At 40.2% G+C, this 21,150-nt stretch overlaps 1 protein-coding gene across 1 annotated transcript in view; it reads left to right on the top strand.

Moving 5' to 3' along the window:
- NT5E (5'-nucleotidase ecto) overlaps nt 1-21,150 on the top strand; it is a 36,535-nt gene that overhangs the window by 8,681 nt on the left and 6,704 nt on the right. Inside the window, exons 2-5 of the mRNA XM_072999060.2 lie at nt 3,877-4,099; nt 12,010-12,198; nt 16,661-16,858; nt 17,789-17,943. Of these exons, the coding sequence (XP_072855161.2) occupies nt 3,877-4,099; nt 12,010-12,198; nt 16,661-16,858; nt 17,789-17,943 (765 nt within the window). The remainder of the gene's footprint in view (nt 1-3,876; nt 4,100-12,009; nt 12,199-16,660; nt 16,859-17,788; nt 17,944-21,150) is intronic.

The raw sequence follows: 21,150 nt of genomic DNA, 5'->3' as shown, positions 1-21,150 counted from the left end.
CATGCTCTGTTGAAAAGTTTTGAATTTGTAATAAATTCCTTTTTGCTACACAGTAGAAGTACAGAGATCCATAGAGGAGAATAGCTACAAGTTCCCCAGATAGCCCACCCCTTTCTCAGTAACTGGCACTAAAAGTCTCAGTAATGCACTCTGAGATATATTTAGGAGAAAGAATAAAAAAATATTCTTTGCTTACCAACTTGTGTATGCGGCTTACTTACTGCATACATTCTTAGTCCTTCCCACTCACACAAACCACAGAGAGCATGCAGGGTTGTAAATAAAACCCCATCATATTCTTCCTCACTGGGGATGTTAAACAGAGACTGGATAATACTCCAATTCCTGCATTGGCAGGGGGTTGGGTCAGATTACACTAGGCGTAACTTCCCCCTTTACAGTTCTTTGGTTCTCTGAATTGCTTATTTCATTACTGAGAGATCTAATTGTACAGAATTGTCATGACATTTGGTCTTTTCTTTAATATGTTAAGTTGCTGGGTTTACTCTAGATTTAGTCATGTTCATTTAGTGTAGCTTTGCCGAGTCAAGTATTTAAGCTGTAATATGAAGTGTATCAGAAGGTGGTCCTAAACAGAAAAAGATTTCTTTTCCTTAACCATCCATGTATAAGGGAGAAAAGATGACATGGCTACTTCTTGTTCTGTGGTGTGACCTTCTGGGGGCATGCAGAGGAACAGAATGCCCTTTTATGTACACGGCAGGGTGCGAAACCTTGTACACATACTTCAGAGCTCTTTGTGGGCTGAGAACGTAGCATGATGTACAGATGTATGGCACCCACAGTGAAAGCAGGAAAAGCATATTCTTCTGTTCAGCCCAGTGTTAAAGAATGTTATACCATGTGCTGTTCCATCCTCTAAGCTGCTCTTCAACATAGAAAGGTTTCTCTGGCGTGGTGTGTGTGTGTGTGTGTGTGTGTGTGTGTGTGTGTGTGTGTGTGCGCGCGCACGTGCGTGCACGCGCGTGCATGCATGCACATGCTTAGCATAAGCCAGGTTTATGCTTGCTTGGCTCCCATATTCTTGATTTTTGGGCAGGGGATTATGGGCCATTTCTTGTTTGAGAACACCTGGTGCAACGATGTAGCAGTATTTACTGGTAAGAGAAATTTTCTACAGTCAAGTGATGTTCATAGGAATACAGGAATCTGATATATATTAAATCAGGCCATTGCTTCCTCTAGCCCAGTTTTGTCAACAGGGATTGGCAGCGGCTGCCCAGGGACTTGAACAGGGTTTTGTTTTGTTTTATTCCTATCTTGAGATGCCTGGGATTGAACATGGAACCTTCTGCATACAAAGCATGGGTTATGCCCCACAGCTATGTCTGTTCTCTCTGCTCATTTGATAAGTAGCAAGCACTACTTTTACTGCTGTGATACACCTTGCCATTTGTGATGGCTGCAGTTATAAAGGTGTGCTGCTCTCATCTTCACACTAGTACTAAGACACTCAGTGGATCTTAAGTTTCCTTATTTGAATAGCTATGGTAAGTAATATGCAGGAAGGAGAGATTTAGTGAAAGTTTACATCTTGCAGAATTCCAGAACTGCTATGCATTTTTACATAAAGATCTATTTTTAGATGGCACATACATTTAACATATTTGTTGATTATTTAGGTAAAATCAAGGGAGCATCTAGTGTCATTTAAGCACTCATTCTTGTAAATCAGACTTCTTCCAACTTTGGGCCCCAAAATGTTGTCGGACTACAATTTCTCACCATCTCCAGCTCCTGTAGCCAATGGTTAGGGTGGTTGAAATTGTAATCTGAGAACGCAGCCTCTGGAACCAATAGCCAAAGACACAAGATTGGGAAATACTTGTATATATGGATAATTGTGCTTATGGTGAGAAGGGATACCGTAGTCAGGTGTACAAAGGCACCTGAAACCAAAAGCACATGGGTATGTACCTGTCAACCTAACATTATTGCAGAACTTCTGCTGTGCCTGCAATATTGTACTGTAATGAAAATCAGCATGTTCTGCCCTAAACAAATAGTATGTACCAAAGCAGGGACTAATCAGGAAGACTGCTGAAGATCGTGCTGTAAATGTACTTATGCTTGAAGAACCTCTGCCAGTGTTCTGATCTGGAGACCAGAGGGAATACATGTTTATCCACATGTGTGTGTGTGTGTGTGTGTGTGTGTGTGTGTGTGTGTGTGTGTGTGTATGAATGAATGTGTGTGTGTGTGTATGAATGAATGTGTGTGTGTGTGTGTGTGTGTGTATAGAGAGAGAGAAAATATGTATATGTGTGTTTGTGTGTGTGTGTGTGTGTGTCTGTGTTTTAAAGTTAAAAATTTATTTGCAAATTCAAAAGAAAAAGTAGAAAGGGCGAAAAGGAAGGGAGAGGTGGTGCATTGAATACTCAAGGATTAGCATATATCACACAAACTGAACAAATGCCACAAAGTAATCTGGTCACAGTTGCTAATTTTGAAATGTGTGTTCGCACATAGGTAAAATGTTAAGATACTTCAGCTATGAATGATGGATTGTGTATATTTTAACTTTTCACCCTATATAATTGTGTGTGCATATGGAATGTGCAAGACCCTGTCAATCTTAATCAAAACTTTCTCACTCTGAAAAGGATAGGGCTGACGTACCAGCAGTTTTTGCAAGATATTTATGTTAGCCATCTATAAGAAAATACAGAAGAGTCGTGTGATGCCTGTAAGACGTACAGATTTATTATCGAATGAACTTTTGTGGACACAAAGCCAATGTTGTGAGATTCTCAGAATAGACTCCATGTACTCACTGTGTTCAAGGTACTTAGTGCTGTCCATATACCTGAGGAAGTGGATTATGTGCCCACAAAAGCTCATGTATGTCTGTATTTAAAGGTGCCATGCTGTTCTCTGTCTGACATTCAAGTCACTCATTTGGGGTCTTTGGATTAAAATCTGGCTAGCAAAGGAATCAAATCACATTGCTTTCCCTCTGATCCCTCTTACAGCAATGTGAGGCTAATGAAAAGCTTATATATAAGCATGAAAAATGGTGCTTCAGTGAATATGTGGAATCTTGGATGCACGCATGATGGTCTGTAGAGGCACACTCTTCTGCTCTGCCACCCTGCTTGAAAACAATTCACTACAGGTTATTGGATTCAAGTGTGCAGAAACAACATGTTAACAGTCTTGTTCAGACTGGGCAGCTTCTGATGACACGTGGTGGATTCTCTGTTTGAACAAAAGTGCTTTACACATGGAAAACAAGGGGGAAATTAAAATGTTATCTCCTGCCTGCATTCTGCAGCTGTGCCACTCAGGAAGGGTTGAACTCCCTGCCATTTCAACGTGTTTGAATGGGTCTTTAAAGAGACACCTATAAGAGACTGGAAAGGTAAAGATGGTAGGATAAACAATCCCTTACCTATGCTGTTGCTGCTGCTCTTTGTATGATGAGCAGCTTGCTCAAAGATAGTATTTAGAAAGCCAAGATGTCATGTTCATGGCAAGGTTGGCAACTTCAAGCAGGCTGAGAAAGCTTTCAAGGCAGCATTGGCATTATTAGTATGCAATAATTGGCATGATGAACATTCAAATAATTGGGATTCCTGTGAGAGTTAGCATCATCAGTGTACCTGTTATTTGGTCTTGAGAGAAGAAAGATGGGGTTTTAAAAAAACCTCCCAGATACCTAGGAGAATAGGAAGTTGTGGAAAGTAGCAAATAGAAACACTCATTGAATTTATTTATAACATGCTTTTCTTTTGATAGTGTTAAATAGATGAATCTGAATAAAAGAAATTCTGTTTCATGGATTTATATGAAAATTGATGGTTCATGATTGTAGGGGATAATCTTTTCCTTTTCCTTTTTTGGTTTGTTGTATAGACCATCGGGAATCATGAATTTGATAACGGCGTGGATGGATTATTGGATCCGCTGCTCAAAAATGTTAATTTTCCTGTTGTAAGTGCAAATATTAAAGCAAGCAAACAATTAGCAAACAACATCACAGGTTATTTCCTTCCTTATAGAATTATAAATGTTGGCTCAGAAAGAGTGGGAATTGTTGGCTATACCACAAAGGAGACACCTGTTCTGTCAGACCCAGGTATGCTTTCTTTTACTACTTGTATAAAATTATGTACATGTTTCAATAAATATGTTACATTTTGATCCTATGTTCCTTGTCACATTGTATTTATTTCTTTTCTAGCATAAAGTTGGTGATACACTGCTACAGTGGCCATTTGTATAAGACAGTGCTCAGGATTATAAATGTATTGTCACCAGCTATGTACTGCGGGTTAAACTGCAGAAGCCTCTGTGCTGCAGGGTCAGAAGACCAGCAGTCATAAGATTGAATCTACACGATGGAATGAGCTCCCATCACCTGTCCCAGCTCCCGCCAACCTAGCAGTTCGAAAGCATGCAAATGCGAGTAGATAAATAGGTACCACCTTGGTAGGAAGGTAACAGCATTCTGTGTCTAGTCGCGCTGGCCACGTGACCATGGAAACTGTTTTCGGACAAACGCTGGCTCTACGGCTTGGAAATGGGGATGAGCACCGCCCCCTAGAGTCAGACATGACTGGACTAAACGTCAAGGGGAACTTTTACCTTTACCTTTATGTACAAGATGTTCCATAGCTGTTAGTTTCTGGGCCACCAAACACTGTGAGATTTTATGCCAAGAGTCCCTAAGCATTGACTGAAACCTGGGAACTGAAGTCCAAAACATCTAGAGCAAGTTGTTCCCAGCCTTGGGTCCCCAGATGTTCTTGGACTACAGCTCCCAGAAATCCTGGTAAGCAAAGCTAGAAGTGAAGGCTTCTGCAAGTTTGAGTTCAAGAACTTCTGGGGACCCAAGACCGGGAACCTCTGGTCTAGAAAGCCAAAAGATTTACAACCACTGTTATGAAGCAGATGAACGTGAAAGAGAAAGTTTGTGATCAGTGTTACACGGACAAGATACCTAGACTGAAAGAGAAGTTAGCAGTTCAACAGGTACTGGGAACTGTATGTGACCATAGACCAGGCTAGCTGGGGATTCTGGAATTCGTTGTCCAAAAAATAATTTCTAAGCTCTGGCTAATCAAAAGGAACAATTCAGTATGTTTTTAGTTTAGGCCCACCCTTGTTCTGTTCATTAATCTTTATTAATGAACTCAGTGCTGGAATATGCTGTGTTGGTATGATTTGGGGAAGATTTCTGTACCCTATGTTGTTCCCAGATGACATTGATATAAGTTAGCCTAGCATTGAATGTGTTAATGTTAGGCTTCATTCCTAGACAAGCTTAAGTGGGAGTAAGAACTATTGAATTCAGTAGGTCTTAATTCTGATGAATCATGCACAGAACCTGCAGTCTTATACCCATTTATGTAGAAGTAATCCTGATGACTAGCTGGATAACTCAGGGGCTTAGGTATCTGGTTGTGGAGCCAGCAGTTGGAGTTGGGTAAACAGTACCGTCCCACAACACCCCCAGAAGAAGGGAATGGTAAACTGCTTCTCTGTATTTCCTACCTAGAAAGGCCTGAAAAGAGTTGTCATAAATGGGAATTGACTTGATGGCATGCATTATTATTAATCCTTATTAAACTCAATGGGTCTTTCTTTTCAGTAGACACATATAGGACTGTGTGTTAATTCATTCTAAAAAAAATCTGTTGATTATGTGATATAGCAAAAAAAACCCATCTTGCGTCTAAGAACATTTAAGAAATTGAAGTCAGCGTGTTTTGTTGATAGATTCACATGATGGATTTCCCCCTGTAATTTTGCACCCTTGATGTAATTCTGCTTACTTTTTTGTGTTAAGAGCAGTTTAATGTGCCATCTAACCACAGACAGATCTATATTGGCTAAGCCCCAAATATCAAACCTGCCCATCTCATGTGATTGAGCAAAATGTTGACTCATTGCATTAGAGCAGGGGTCTCCAAACTTTTCACAGTGAGGGCCACATAATATATTTTCCACATTTTCGAGGGCTAAAGGAATGTGCCCACCTGCCTCTCCGCCCATACCCCCACCCACCTGCACCCCCATCCACACTCCCGACTGCCCACATGCCTGCCCGCACATTCTCACATATGTACAGTCCAGATAAAAAGATAAAATGGGCCGGGTGTGGCCCATGGGCCATAATTTGGAGACCCATGCATTAGAGGCTCTACTGCAAATTGATTCTCAGAATGTAAGCCTGATAGGCATACGTGCATATGAATGAGAGTAGAGTTCTATCCTGGATCTGCCTATATTCATGTCAACAAAGAGAACCGATCACAAAACAATGTAGCGATGAGTTCTGTTGTTCAGGTTTCCTGATCTTTCCCAGGATAGTCCATTCCATTCCTGCTCCTTCCAGTTTTCCATCCTCCCTACCCTTTTACCACCATGATCCAGCATTCTACCCACTGTACACATTTTTTTCCATCAGGGTTATATTATGGCAGGCAGAGTCAGGTAGATACGTTTTCTACAAGAATAAATTTTGAAAAGTACTGCACTGGTAGGGGAAACCTAAAATGAATTACATCAAAAATAAAAACGCTGGGGATTTGGAGATTGACGTGTTTATTTCAGTGTGAGCTTTAGAAGATTAAAAACCACTTTCTTTGGACACATAAAATTAATGGCCTCCAAAGAAGGTTCACTTGTGCAGCTGCCTGCACTCTGTCTGGAACACTCTTTTCCCTCCAGAAGACACACCTGAGGGTGATTGTCTAGAATGGGCCGGACACCAGAAATGGGCAATCAGAGGAATTTATGGGGCAGTGGGACACTGTCTCAGCGGAAACATTTCTCTGTTTTATATGAGAACAGCTCTGGATCCAATTCATCATCCTCACTGAAGGCACTTCCTTCAGACTGACCTACATACACTGTGAAACCATAGCAGCAAATTCCAGGAGCAATTTCCATTGTTCTGATCCATAGACAATGTGTTCTGTATTGCAGAAAGCAAGATAATTAGATGGAATATAATAATTAGGTCCCAGTTCCATTTACTGGAATTATTAGCATGGATTGGAACAAGTCCATCTGGGTGATTGCTTGCTTTTTGAAATGTATTCCGAGGAATGTTCTTGGAAAAAGACCTGGAACTTTTGTTGTCTTCCCATTTCCTCCGGAAAATGGTGGAAGCATGAAGTCATTCTGTGAAAGCAGTCCAAGAAATCTGCAAGTTCTTTGGAAGCACATTGATTATTTCCTCTGACTCTACAAATGCAAAATATCAGGCTGAATGATTACCGTGAGCTAAAAAGAAATGACATTCTTTATGTAAGGACCTTGAGCAAGAGGTTGTTGGCTCTCTTTGCCCCCAAGCAGCTTTCAAGAAAGCTGGAAATTGTAGCATCTTGCATTTCTGGGAATCTTTTCATATACTCTTGCATCGTAATTAAGGGAGCTTAGAGCAAATTCCTAGATATCATATAGTATCATGTAATTCCTTGCCAATCCTGGTACAGTATTAGAAAGACAACAATTCAGCTCCGTTTCTGTTTCATCGGAATGTGATGTGCCATTGAATGTGGACAGATTTTTGAAATATAACATGTTGTGAATGCTCTGCCTCCTTTGAATCTACTCCACTAGCTTTGCTTCAGGGATCTGAAACATTTCCACCTCAGCTCCACTCGCTTATGGCCATGGAGCCTGGCTGTGAGGAAGAATCTTGAAATTAAAAAGTGTAGTTGGTTAAGAGGTAGGGACCACTGGGAAGGTTCAGGTTTTTGCACCTCCTGCACACTTTCCTGCAAAAATTTGACACCCTTCCAAACTCCCACTTCAGACATGAAAGATCAGCATGGCTTCCTCCTTTTACCTCTGTTTTGTACCTCAGAGGGTGGGCCACTGAAAAGGTAGCAGGAATTGTAAAATACATTTACAGCTTTGCTGCTCTGAGTCTCAAAGCTTTGGACAAACTGAGGGAGTAATAAGGATACTACAGGTGTTATAGAAAAATATATATTTAATGAATATATATAAAAATGAAGCACGCTGCATTTAATGGCCTGCATGCCATAAGTGGAAGAGAATAACAAATGAATCATTCCCATGCCTGTGCCACGCAGTTGTCCTGAAACTCAGGGTTGAATTATAGGTGGATTTCTTTCCCCAAGAAGTCCTACCAGGTATGCCAGGCTAGAGGTGGCATGGTTGATTTCCCCTTCTCTACTGGTTTCAGTGGGGAAGAAGTTCAAGAAACACAGATTGTTGCTGCTCCTTCATGGAAAAATCACCTCATATGTCCCAATTTAGCACTGGAAACTGTATAATCCATCGTTGAATATATATATACCTGTAGTGGCTTTCCACTTAAGGTTAAACCAAGCCTTTTCAGTGGTAGTAAGAGTCAGTCCCTATGTCTCACTCAGTTTCTTTGTTGATGTAAAGATTCAGAGGACCTCTTGACCAAAGCTGCTGTGTTTGACAGTGGATTATATTATTTGAAATCCTTCCAAGGGGACGGCACAGTCCCACAGCATGTGTATGCTGTTGCGAGACATGCCACACCACCATTACTTTTCTCTGAACCTTTAAATGACAGAGTATCAAGTGGCCTCACTAAATTCTAGGTGAGATATTTTAAGTTGAAGATATACTGTATACATTCTGTATACTGTATACTGCCCAACATGTTTAGTCACGGCAATGTTTGTTTCCCTAAATTCCCCTGAAGAGGCTTAAGGACAATTCTTGACTAGATTTTTGAGAAGATATTTTTACTTGTAGTAGCCAATTTTTCTAATAAACCATGTACATCTAAGCTGTATTCTGAAAAGGAGACAAAAGCATGGCACTGCAACTGAACAGATGGCCATAATCTGGCAGACTGGCCTGTAGGACAGGATGGCAAAACTTGTAAAACTGCAATCCTATACACATTTACCTAAGAACCTTGCTAGAGAAAGATTTGTCAAGAAGAAGCAAGGGGAAAACGTCTAACTTTTAAGTATGCTACAGATGAGTTTATTTCCTTTCCCACTGCCCCATATGAAGGATTCACAGGATAAAGAGTAGCTATCTAAGCTTTCTTTAAAAATGTGACTCTTAAATCTAGCCAATCAGATTTTACAGGCAGGCAGGCAGGCAGGCAGGCAGGCAGGCAGGCAGGCAGGCAGGCAGGCATAAATAAATAAATAAATAAATAAATAAATATAAATAAATATAAATAAATAAATAAATAAATAAATAAATAAATAAATAAATAAATAAATAAATAAATAAATGGTAGGTAGGTAGGTAGGTAGGTAGGTAGGTAGGTAGGTAGGTAGGTAGGTAGGTAGGTAGAAAGTCAAGTTTTCTACCTTTCTTGATTCAGTGAGCTCTTATCCAGCTTCTGGAAACTAAAGAATACTGGAAGCTTTGTAACAGCTCCTGTTGTCTCTTGCCAAAAAGAGTAGGAAAGGCACTGACTGAATGCTTGTTAGCAAAATTGGTTTTTAGCAGACTGCTACAGAAACTTAATGAACACTTTCTGTAGCTGTTCTAACATTGTGTTTATGCATAATAATGAGAATGTAATTTCCTGGTTGTCCCCTGACATTTAGCAGATTAATTAATATCTTCTTTCTAAAGTTGATAGGAAAAAGGACAAGGATATACTGTATCTTCTTTATTTGTATCATTTTTGTAGATGCAAGATGGTATCCAGTGATGTAATTCTGTTGGCAGAAAGCTTCTACTATTTATGGAAATCCATCTTCATCCTTATACATGCTTAAGTGCTTGCATAGCTCATAGTTTATTTAACCAATTTCTTGACCACCTTTCAAAACAATATTCTTTTTAAGCATAAAGGCAATACAAACATATTGACAAAATCCTATCAAACATTTACAATAATCAAAACAAATTTCAGTAAAATACCACTTCCAAATACCATCTATTGACAACAGATTAAAGAATTAAAAGCAAGATAAAATAATTGCTTGCTTTAAAAACAGGTGGGTTTTTAAAACTCTCTTCATAGTGGTCACTGATGGTTATTGTGAGAGATTCCATTGTGTGGTGGCTAGTGACTTGGAAGAGTCCCGGTGTAATTCCTACTGACTTTATTGATCTTGGTGGTAGGCACCCAAACAGGGCATCTGTTATCTCAGAAACATGGGCAGGTACATATGGGGTTGAGCAGTTCTTCAGACAATCTAGACCTAAATCCTTCATGGTTTAAAAGGTGAAAAAGCACACTTTCATTTTACGTAAATTGGGACTAGAAACACACAGATGACCAGTGCAGTTAGTGCAGAATTGTGTGATATGAACTGATCAGCTGAGGTTGCAAAGTTGTCTTCAGCAACATCACATTTATTTATTTATTTATTTATTCACAATATTTTTAGCCGCACCATTGCCAGTTCAATTTGAATGTCACTAAGTTTAAGGAGTTCTTCCTTCCTGGCAGAGTTGCTGTTGGTGTCCCAATTTAAGAAGATGAGGGAAACATCCTGCCACCTGTCCTTCCACAGTCAGGGACAAATCCGGAAGGATCCCAGGCTACAAAAACATAGTCCTTCAAGGAAAGTATAATCCCATCCAGGACCAGCTGCCCCTCCACCACCTCAGTTTAGCAGGCTTTGCCATCTAAAAAAAACCTCCATCCTGCTTGATTTAAACTTCATCTTATTCCCCTCATCCATCCCCAAACTAATTCCTAGGAATTCCACAGCTTTCCAAGGATTAATAGGTTTAAAACAGGCAAAGTGCCATGTCTCCCCATACGGTGATGACATTCCAACAAGCTTCAGATGAGTGGATATGAATGTTAACAGGGGACAAGTTGCCCATATGCCAAAGGCATATGGTCAAAGTAGGTACCTCCTCCAACACCTCTGAGGCTGGCCAGCCAGTCAGGATTTGAGCCACTAGACCTCAGTGCCTGCTAAGCCTATCCCATTAAGGAACTTAAAGGTAAAGATACCTCTTGACAATTTTGTCCAGTCGTGTTCGACTCTAGGGGGCGGTGTTCATCCCCGTTTCCAAGCCATAGAGCCAGCATTTTGTCCGAAGACCATCTTCCGTGGTCACATGGCCAGTGCAACTTAGACACGGAACGCTGTTACCTTCCCACCGAGGTGGTTCCTATTTATCTACTTGCATTTGCATGCTTTCGAACCGCTAGGTTGGCGGGAGCTGGGACAAGCGACGGGAGCTCACTCCGTCGCGTGGATTCGATCTTACGACTGCTGGTCTTTTGACCCTGCAGCACAGGCTTCTGCGGTTTAGCCCACAGCGCCACCACGTCCCACATTAAGGAACTTACTACATCTTTATTATGCTAGATATTTGTTGCCATTAATTGAGCTGCCATAGCTTACTGAGTTGGGTATCTCAGCTGCAGAGCCAGAACTTGGGAGTTTGATCCCTCACTGTCGGTCTCAGGAGAAGAGCCAGTCTGCATAGCCTTGGGCAACCTGCACAGTCCCAGGGCACTGAGGGAAGAAGGGAATGGTAAACCACTTCTGAGTGCTCCATGGAAAGCCCTGGAAGGGGTTGCCATAAGTTGGAACTAACTTGGTAGCTCATAATTATTATTAATTTCCACTTGCACAACTACTCCTGCAACACCCCTTCTGGTACTTCTTATACTAGCCGAGGGATTAGTGACTAGTATTGTAGCATCCTTAAGTTGCTGTTTTGTGTTTTAACTGAGATAGATTCTATTGTGATTTTATGTTAGCTCTAGGTGAGCTGCCTTGCTTTGTCAATGTTCGCATAGCATTTCAGTATCTACAATTATTATTTGAAGTCCACACACTTCAAAGCATGGCAGATGAACTACAGTGACCCAAGTTTTCTTCTCATAATAGAAACGCAGAGTTAACATAATTAGTCATGTAATAACGTGATCTCAATTTTTTGAAATGAGTTTGTTAAGCAATGTGTATCAAATGTATGCATACTTTGTACATGCAGAATAGACATGTTCTTATGTTTGCCAAATATTGTTTGATGAGAATACAGTAAAATCAATCAATCAATCATACATTTTCTTCATGGATTTTTAAGGGAAGGATTTGATGTTTGAAGATGAGATCGCAGCGCTGCAGCCACAGGTGGACAAACTTACAACTTTGGGAGTCAACAAGATCATTGCTCTCGGTCACTCTGGCTTTACTGTGGATAAAAGCATCGCTCAAAAAGTAAAAGGTGTCGATGTTGTGGTTGGAGGACATACAAACACATTTCTTTATACAGGTGTGTTGTTTTGTCAGCAGAATGAAGTTTCTGATTAGTAATTTGAGAGAAATAGTTTGCATGTTGCAATGTAGTACTAAATAACTGCATTTTTTTCATTCCTTGATCCTGCTGAGGAGATTGGTCTGTGTATGGCATCATTTGCTGTATCTGGAACATAGAACGAAAATGGAAAATGCCCAAGAGTGTGTTTGCCATCACTCCGTGCTGCATCACCTCCAGTAAAAAATGAATTCCAAAAGCCTTTCCTTGTTCCCATCCTGGCCTAGTTGGTCATGTGTGGGAGAAACTCTCATCTGGGCAAAAAACTGGGAAAGTACAGACTTCAGCCTAACCAAAAAAATAAATAAATAGTCTGAGGGCATTTCCTTCTCCTCTGATTCATTTGACCAGTGTGGGGAAAAAAGGTGATGAGACAGACCATCAGTACAGTACTACTTCCTCTTAAGGCTAATTTTTCTGTATTCCATCTTTAACATCTAGTCTCGGTGCTCTGGCCCCACTTTCTGAGTGTTTTTGTGCGTCAGACTTTCCTTTTCCCCTTGTCAAGCGGTTGGTTTTAGGTTTGCTGTTATATGCCAGAAGCACTGGACCTTTTCCCATTGGCATGCACAGACATGACAGAAATGAATCATGCTGCTGCCCTCCCCTGCTTTTGCTTGTGCCTTGTTTTCTCTTCTGTTTTGTTTTGGTTTTTTTACCATCCTCACTCTTGCATAAATATGCCCATATGAGCTCTGCTGGCTGACTAGACTCTTCCCAAGATGGGTTTGCTCATCTTTCCTCACAAAAAGTGAGGAAACTGGTTCAGTGGGGGGAGCAAAATCTTGTATTATTTTTTACACTCCTCTTGTGAGTTTAAGGCAGTGTTCATGGCTCTCTTCCTCTCCGCTTATCATCACAACAACCCTGAGAGGTTGATCAGGCTGGGCGAATACATCTGGCTCGAGGTCACCCCTTGAACTTCATGGATGAATAGTATTAGAGTCCAGGGTCTTCTGAGTCCTAGTCCAAAACAGCAAGCACAACACTATACTTGGTCATATATGATGTGTTGGAGTGCACCAAAAAAGAGTAAGCTTTTAAAAAAATGTTTCCAAAATAGCAGTGTAGATGAATCTTGGCTTCCTTCAAAATTAGCTGCGTAATTATATGCTTTCACAGCAAGTTTAGATGAGTGCCGGCTGGATGAAACTCCCTGCATCTGTTTTTTTTTTTTTTTTCAAATGTTTCTCCTGGCCTGTAATGTCTGTCCATATGTCAGACTGCAACATGCGTAGGCACCTTGTTTTCTTATAAAACACTTCAAAAGCACCGTGAAAACATGGTTGGCTGAATGCCAACTGTGATGAATGTGTAGAATATGACTTTTACATTCTGATCTGGAGGTGTAACATTTTGGGGGAAATAATGCAGGATTAGTAAAATAGCAAACTGTTACAACCCAGAGAAGTTTTGTGTTCAGGGCTATGTGTGATTATCAGCTTCACAGGCGTTGCTAATCAGAAACGTTGTTTTCCCCAGTTGGGTACAAACAAACTGATCTTCCTGCAGTTTTCTAGCAAACCTAATGGCGTTCAGACTTCTCTTTATCTTTCTTTTTCTTTTTCTTTTTGCTGCAACTGAAGAGAGCAGTACAGAAGAGAACCTGGGAAAGATAGAGGTTTTGACTACAGCTCTGAGACTCCAGAAAAGTAACTTTTCCAGGCTGTGGTCCAGCAACTTGAAATGTGACATGCCTACAGTATTGGAACACTGTAAAAAGGAGGAAAAGAGCATAACATTGAAGTATATGCCATGTTTATTTTCATAGCTAACTTAAACTTATTTTAATGCTTTGGCAAAACATAAATGCTTCATTGGTAACACAGACAGCATATGGTATTGTATAGAGCCTTGCAACGCAGTGGTTAAACTAGTATTCCAGTCAAAACTCTGCTCACAGTCAGCGTTTGATTCCAGCATCTGGCTTGAGGTTGACTCGGCCTTCCATCATTAAAATGAGTACCCAGCTCACTGGGGGGGGGGGGGGGCAATGTGTAGCCTGTATTGTTACCGCCCAGAGAGTGCTTTAAGCACTATGGGGCAGCATAGAAGCCACACACTTTTCTTGCTTTTTAGTTGCCATAGTCATGAATCTTAAAAATATGAAAGCCTTCGTTTTCTATAAGAAGATTGTGAATGTTTCCTCAGCTGAAAGGGGAGGTGCAAAGGATTTCACACTGCTGTATGCTCCTCTCTCGATGGTGGCAGCATTTTGGGCTGGAGTGCTGTATTATGACTATAGGATGTACATTAATCATCCTCTAATTCTATACACTCTCTTACATATAAATCTGTGTACCACAAAGATCCTGATGTTTTGCGTCAGTGAAACACTTCATTCGTTCCAAAAGGAAAAATATATATATTTGTGTCTTTTTCCTAGATTTCTCATAGTTTCTTATTTTTCCACAGGGAAAATTTAAAAATTATCCTGGTGAGGGGATGGAGGGGGCAATCCTGGGGTCTATGCTTTCTTTTGTTTTTGTTTCCCCCCCCCAAGCTTTTACATATCCAGCAGTACCCTGTTCAAGTACAACTTGTTTCAAGTTTGTAGGCTCTTCAGTCTATTTTAAACATTTCCTATTTTTGTCTTTCGTTTTTAAGGCATGGTTGAGATTAAATAAGCCACTGTCATCCCACACATTAACTTTTCTAGGACTACAGCGGATACCACTTGGAAATGGTACAGAAACCTAGGTTTTTTTGTTTGTTTGTTTAAACCAAGTAACACAGGGATTCACAAAGAATCTTTCATGCCAGTGAAAACCTGGCTTCCTGGCTGGCAGGCATATAAATCTACTGGCAAGTTTTCTGGTGCCCTTACTGATGGCTGTGCAACTCTTTCAAGCTGAAATATTTATTATTATCTTAGGTTCTGGTAAGAAACTCACTACATTTAGCAAACAAAACAAAATAAAATGCGTTCTGTTCTCTATGTAAAGTGTCCATCCATGAGTGTCAAGCAACCTGACTTTATTCAGAGAGTGAATAAAAGATACTCTATAGATGCTGAGTTGCAAGAGACAGAAATACATCAAATAACACAAAATAGAAGGGATTTTTTTTTACTGAAAAGCCGCGTAACTTCAAAATGTATGTTATACATTCCTGAATGAGTTTGTATAAGAAAGAAAGCATTGAGGATGGAGTCATAGTCAACTATGCCTACATGAACTACTAGAAGAATGAATAAACTCAACTAGAGGCTGAAAATAAAGCTCCATTTTTGCAGCAACACAGTGATGTGTTGAAATAACAAAGAAGGGACATGGTAGTCAGTTTGAATTCTTGGTTTAAATTAATTTGTTTTAATGTCATCAGGTAATGTATAGTAGCTTATTCAGTATTGCATTGTGTTCTGTTTTATTATCAACAGAATCCTATTGCTTTGTGTGGAAGTGAAATTATAGAAGCTGATGTGGCTAATTGACAATGTCTTGGTTCCTTGTTGGTCATGTGCCTATCTTCTTGTTAATTAACCACAGCTATAATTTCACTTCCACACATAATAAAAATAACGGGGTTCTAGCCTATGTATTGATCTATTGATATGATTATTATCTACATTTTCCCCATTGTTCTTGATGTTATATATACAGTTATTTTATATGCTTTGTCCAATTCTTGGCACTGTTAGCAGAAAAATAGAAAACATATAAATGGATGATCATGAGGATGAGTTTGCATAGCCGCAAGCTTGAGGGGGGCTTGACAGGTATCTAGCCACAGAAGGTGTTTGCCTTCTACAGCAGTTATCCATGTGGATTAGCAGGCAACCAACCAACTTTCACTTTAAAATTGGCTTGCCCTTTCAGCAAAGAAGCAACAGAAGCAGAAATATCAAGACACTGATAGCTGGGCATGCCCCTCTCTCTTTTGCACATGCACATGCTTTTTAATCAATGATGTTAGAGGTGCTGGACAAAACTACTGTACACATATAAATATCTGTCATAGTGGTGGCAGACTAAATGGCATTTTAAAAAAATTGAAAAAAAGCAAGGGTATAGTGCTCTTGTTGCTTCATGTGCATACTCAAAAAGCAGTAAATATTGGAAACTAAAAACTTGCTATTACATAGCTGGATGAAGCTGGGGAAAGGAGAATGGTCAGAAATTCATCTTGAGTCCATAATCTGGTTCTCCTCAGTGGATGATAGCCACTGCAGGGAATGAAATGGTCTATTGTCATGGGAAAGAAGGGAGCAGTAAACGTTTGGGTCCCAAGCGGTAACCAGTGGGTACTGTGACAGTACTTTGTGCTTCAAATGTCATGCACAAACCAGTTTCTTCCTGCATGTGCACTGATGTCAGCTGACAGACTCTGCCTGTATGCAGTATTCTATATTCTATGTGTAGACTAGAGATAGTAAGACAACTGGCTAGGAAAAAAAAACATTCATACTCTGTTTTTACAGGACCTCAACCTTCAAATGATATCCCTGCTGGTGACTATCCGTTCATGGTGAAGTCAGATTATGGGAGTAAAGTGCCTGTTGTTCAAGCATATGCTTTTGGAAAATACCTCGGTTATTTAAATGTCACGTTTGATGAAAATGGAAATGTTATTAAAGCAGTTGGAAACCCTATCTTACTAGACAAGAGCATTTCTGAAGGTATGGAGAATAAATCTGGGAATTTGGGGCCCATGGAGGGGGGGGGGCTGCATCTCCACACCTTACTTGGCACAGCTGGGGCGTTCTGGGGCAATAACCCCTTGTCAGGAATTTTGGGGTGTAGAAATGGATCCGAGACAAGGCAGTCTTCCAGGTCAACAGTAAAGAGACTCACAGAGATTCCTTTCCAGTAACGTATTTACAAAACACGTACAACAGAATTATGTACTAACTCTGGGCCACAATATCCTGACATCTTTGAAGGACCATATCTCCCCACATGAGCATTCTTGGCATTTAAGATAACCAGAGGAGGTCTTCCTCTCAGTCCCATTGCCAGCACAGGCACAGCTGATGGGGACACAGAAGAGGGCCTTCTCTGTGGCAACTCCCAGGTTATGGAACGCTTTCCCTCAGGAGATCAGGCTGACCCCCCTCCCTTGTACCCTTCAACCAACAGCTATAGACCCATCTCTTCAGGTTGGCTTTTAACAATCATGTTTGAATCCCCCAATGTCTTCTTAGAGTTAAGTTAATATTCAGTTGCTTTTAATTATTCAATTGTATTTTGTATTTTAATTAGCAATAGTTTAAATATTTTTAATGTTTAATTTATTGCATTTTTAACTATTCTTTTTAATATTGTGAGCTGCCTTTGGTTCCTTTATTGGGAGAAATGTGACATATAAATAAAACAAACAAAGAAATAAAAAAATAATATCAGGCCATTTCTTGACTTTTTGAATTGTGGGTACAGAAGCACAATATCTCACATTAATACACTGGTGGCTTTATTGAAGAACTGAATTAACTTTCAGCTGTGTGACCTTCAACCCAAAGAAAACAACATACTGTATGACATGACTACTGACATTTATTATTCTTATCAGTCATCTAGCTAGTAATAATCTTCCATTTTTAAAATTTTAGATCCAATTGTGAAAGCACAAGTTGATGAAATGAAGCGTGAATTACAAAACTTTTCTTCCAAAGTAATAGGGAAAACTATTGTCTACCTAAATGGTACAACTTATGCATGCCGTTTCCAAGAGTGCAATATGGGAAATTTGATCTGTGATGCTGCGGTAAGAAAGTAGTTATCTAACTTATAGACGTTCATTAACTGATGGCTTTTGCATAATATGCCAAAGAATGATCTCTGTACTTCAAGGTGTTGCATGTCATATAGCTATAGGTTGTGTGCTTTTTTTTCCATCTAGATGTTATTGAATTAGTTTTTTAAATGACTCTGAGAGTTCATAATTTAACATAAAAAGGCTTAGAAGTACTCAATTATTTTACTGTGGATTGGAGCCATTAATATTGTTCTGGAACACATCCATAGGAGTTTATGGATATAACAGGAAGGTTCTGTAACATTGCTTGTGTTCCACTCTTAAAGGGGCTGCCCTAGAGTGAAAGCAGATGGATTTAATTTCAGTTTCTTGCTTGCAGGAAAGTTGGTTTCAAATATAGTGTTACAGCATTGCAGAAGAAAACCCTTCTTCAAATGTGGAAGGACACCTTTGGACCCATCCTTTCATTATTATTTTTTTCATCACTGATTTGTTGATGCAGATGGATGGCTGATTTATTCCAATTATTGCAAGCAAAGCTTTTTATTCAGAGATGCCTGTTGAGAGATAAAGACTCTGAGCAAGGCTGTCTTTTTGGTTATATTCTATCAAGTCACATCTGATTTATGGTCACCCTAGTAGGGTTTTCAAAGTATGGCAGACAGTTTAAGAACTAGTTTTACTAGTTCCACCCTGGTGAGTTCCCGTGGCCAAGTGGGAATTTGAACCCAGGTCTCCTGAATCCTAATCAATCACTATCACTACAACACACTGTCTGTAACTGGCTTGAGGAACATACTAAAATATCAGACACAATGTTTGTATAATCCAGCATCCTGTTTCCCAACTAAATGCCTGTAGGAAGTCCACAAGCTGGTGAGCACAACAGCCCCCTCCCGATGTTGTTCACTCACTGCTGGCACTGAAAGGCATACTGTCTCTCATCTGCATAATTGTATGTAAATGCAACTGACAGCCATTGGTACTCTCATTCTACATGCAGATATCAAATTGCCTTTTAAATCTGTTGCAGAGCCAAACAACATGGTACATTACATGTAGTTGCTCCCTACATTTTTACTCATAGTTAAATGTGCAAGGCCCTGATCCATGCCACTACATACAGACAGGTGACCTTCAAAAATCCCCTTCCAACTGCATGTGTGCATGCTCCCCATACAGAAGGAGCACATTAAAAACAAGGAAGAGAAGGAGGAGAGGAGGAGGAAGCTGCTACTGCAGCAGCAATTTTGGGGGAAAATATTTAAACTCTTCTACCTTTTTGTGGCGACCTGGATTATAGGCCCATGTAGTTTCTTGTGGGTAGAAAGCAAGGAGAGGGGCAGCCACATTCTACGTAGCTGGACTGTGGCTTAGCAGTCATCTCAACACCCTCTTCTAGATGAGGCATCTGCTCACCATCTGTAGCCAAACGAGTGCTGCTGATGTTGTATAGACACTGACTGTCCAGATGGTGAAAATCTTAAGTGGTGTCCAACCTTGGCCCTCCAGATGTTCTTGGACTACAACTCCCAGAAGCCTTCACCACCTCATTAGGAAGAAGGATGAAGAGGAAAACTGGTTGTCAGGCCTGCCATTCCTCACCCCTGGTCTAGGCCTATGATGACAAAGGCACAGTATTGTTAATTTCAGACATTTCCCTGCTCATTGTAGGGAGGTAGATGCCCTCTTACAAACTTGCTGTGATATTTTTAATGCTATTTGTTTTTGATTACATTTGCTTGCCTTCTGGGTTCATAAAGATGCAGGCAAGTGAATTTCTTAACAAGTCGTACTTTTGCTTTACCAAAGGGACTTTTGTTTTATGTTCCTTCCTTCCTGGGTAAGGGACATGGAACCATTTCAGCCTGCCTTTGTCTGCCGGCTATACTACATGCATGGGGATCTGGAACACGTTATTTAAACATGCAAACTTTCCAGCTATTTTTATTCAGCTGGCATAGCTCAGTGGGTTGGAGCCCCTGTTTTCAGAGCTGTGGCCTGGAGTGTGAATCTCCAGAGAGCCAAGCCAAGATCACCGAGAGCGTGTGTGGCTGTCATCTGCATGACTTTGGGCAAATGGCACACCTCCAGAGCAGGAGGAGGAACTGGTGAATAATCCTAGAAAGGATCACCATAAAGCAGAACTGACTTGATATTACATAATTATAATGGTTATTATAACACCTTTTTAAAAAATCCACAGAAGGCAAATTCTGGGTAGCCTTACATAATTGTTTTGCTGAAACGAGATTATAATGTTTGCACAATAGAAGTTAATTAGTCAGTCAAGGCATCACCACCTTGTCCTGGAAATCTGCATTAAACTTGAAGTGCTTTTTTCCAGGAAGCCGCTTGTCTTGGCACAGCTGATTCTATTTAGATCCCTGAACAATCATTGACTAGGAATGGCTATGTTCCACATTTCTTAACATAACAAAGATCAAGAGAGTGTCTTTAAGTTTCCATAGCGAGGAACTCTCCTCACAGTAGCCCCTATAACTTTCTTCACTTTACGAAGTCATTCTCTTTTTCTTCCGAATTAGCAAACATTCATTACTTATTGTCTTCCTATCTCACATTTCCTGGACTTCAGTTTCTACATTTAGTTGTCCATTTTGAGGAGTCCGCTGGTCTTGACTTTTCCAGCTGAAGCACATGAACAGGATTATTTTACTATGTATGGATGCATAAGGCATGTTTACAACTCGTGGCCCAAATCCTATTGGAGCCCACCAGCATAATGCAATTGGTGAATTGCTGCAAGTTAAGGAGTTACTGTAGGCATTTGCTTTTGTGTGCTATGTAATGCGACTCAGTGCACATCAGTAAATACCTACACTAATGAAATTTATACTGTTTGTCTTAGTTGGTATAAAATCTCTGCAGGATTTTTGCCAACATATTATTTTTCAAAAAATTTGAGAAAATGCTGTACAAGCCCTTCCCCAGGTCACCCTTTTCCTTTCTTTGCATGTGTAACAGCCGGATGTATCATTTTTATGACAGCTTTCTGCATATTCTCAGAGGCATGTTTGGCAAAGCAACTTCACCTTCGAGCTCTGCTTTACCAAATTTTGCCCCTGCAGAAATAAATAACAACCTCGGGATTTTTTGTATGTTTAAAAATTTGTTGAGGATTTGCCCCTTATTCTCCTATTTTCCAAACTGGGTATTTTATAAAAGGCTGTTCTTGGTTGCTGCTTGCCATTTCAG

This window comes from Pogona vitticeps, chromosome 1 (genome assembly GCF_051106095.1).
Source record: "Pogona vitticeps strain Pit_001003342236 chromosome 1, PviZW2.1, whole genome shotgun sequence".
Classification (NCBI taxonomy): Eukaryota; Metazoa; Chordata; class Lepidosauria; order Squamata; family Agamidae; genus Pogona; species Pogona vitticeps.
The sequence above is the reverse complement of the archived record's forward strand: the minus strand, read 5'-3'. Positions and strand labels throughout refer to the sequence as shown.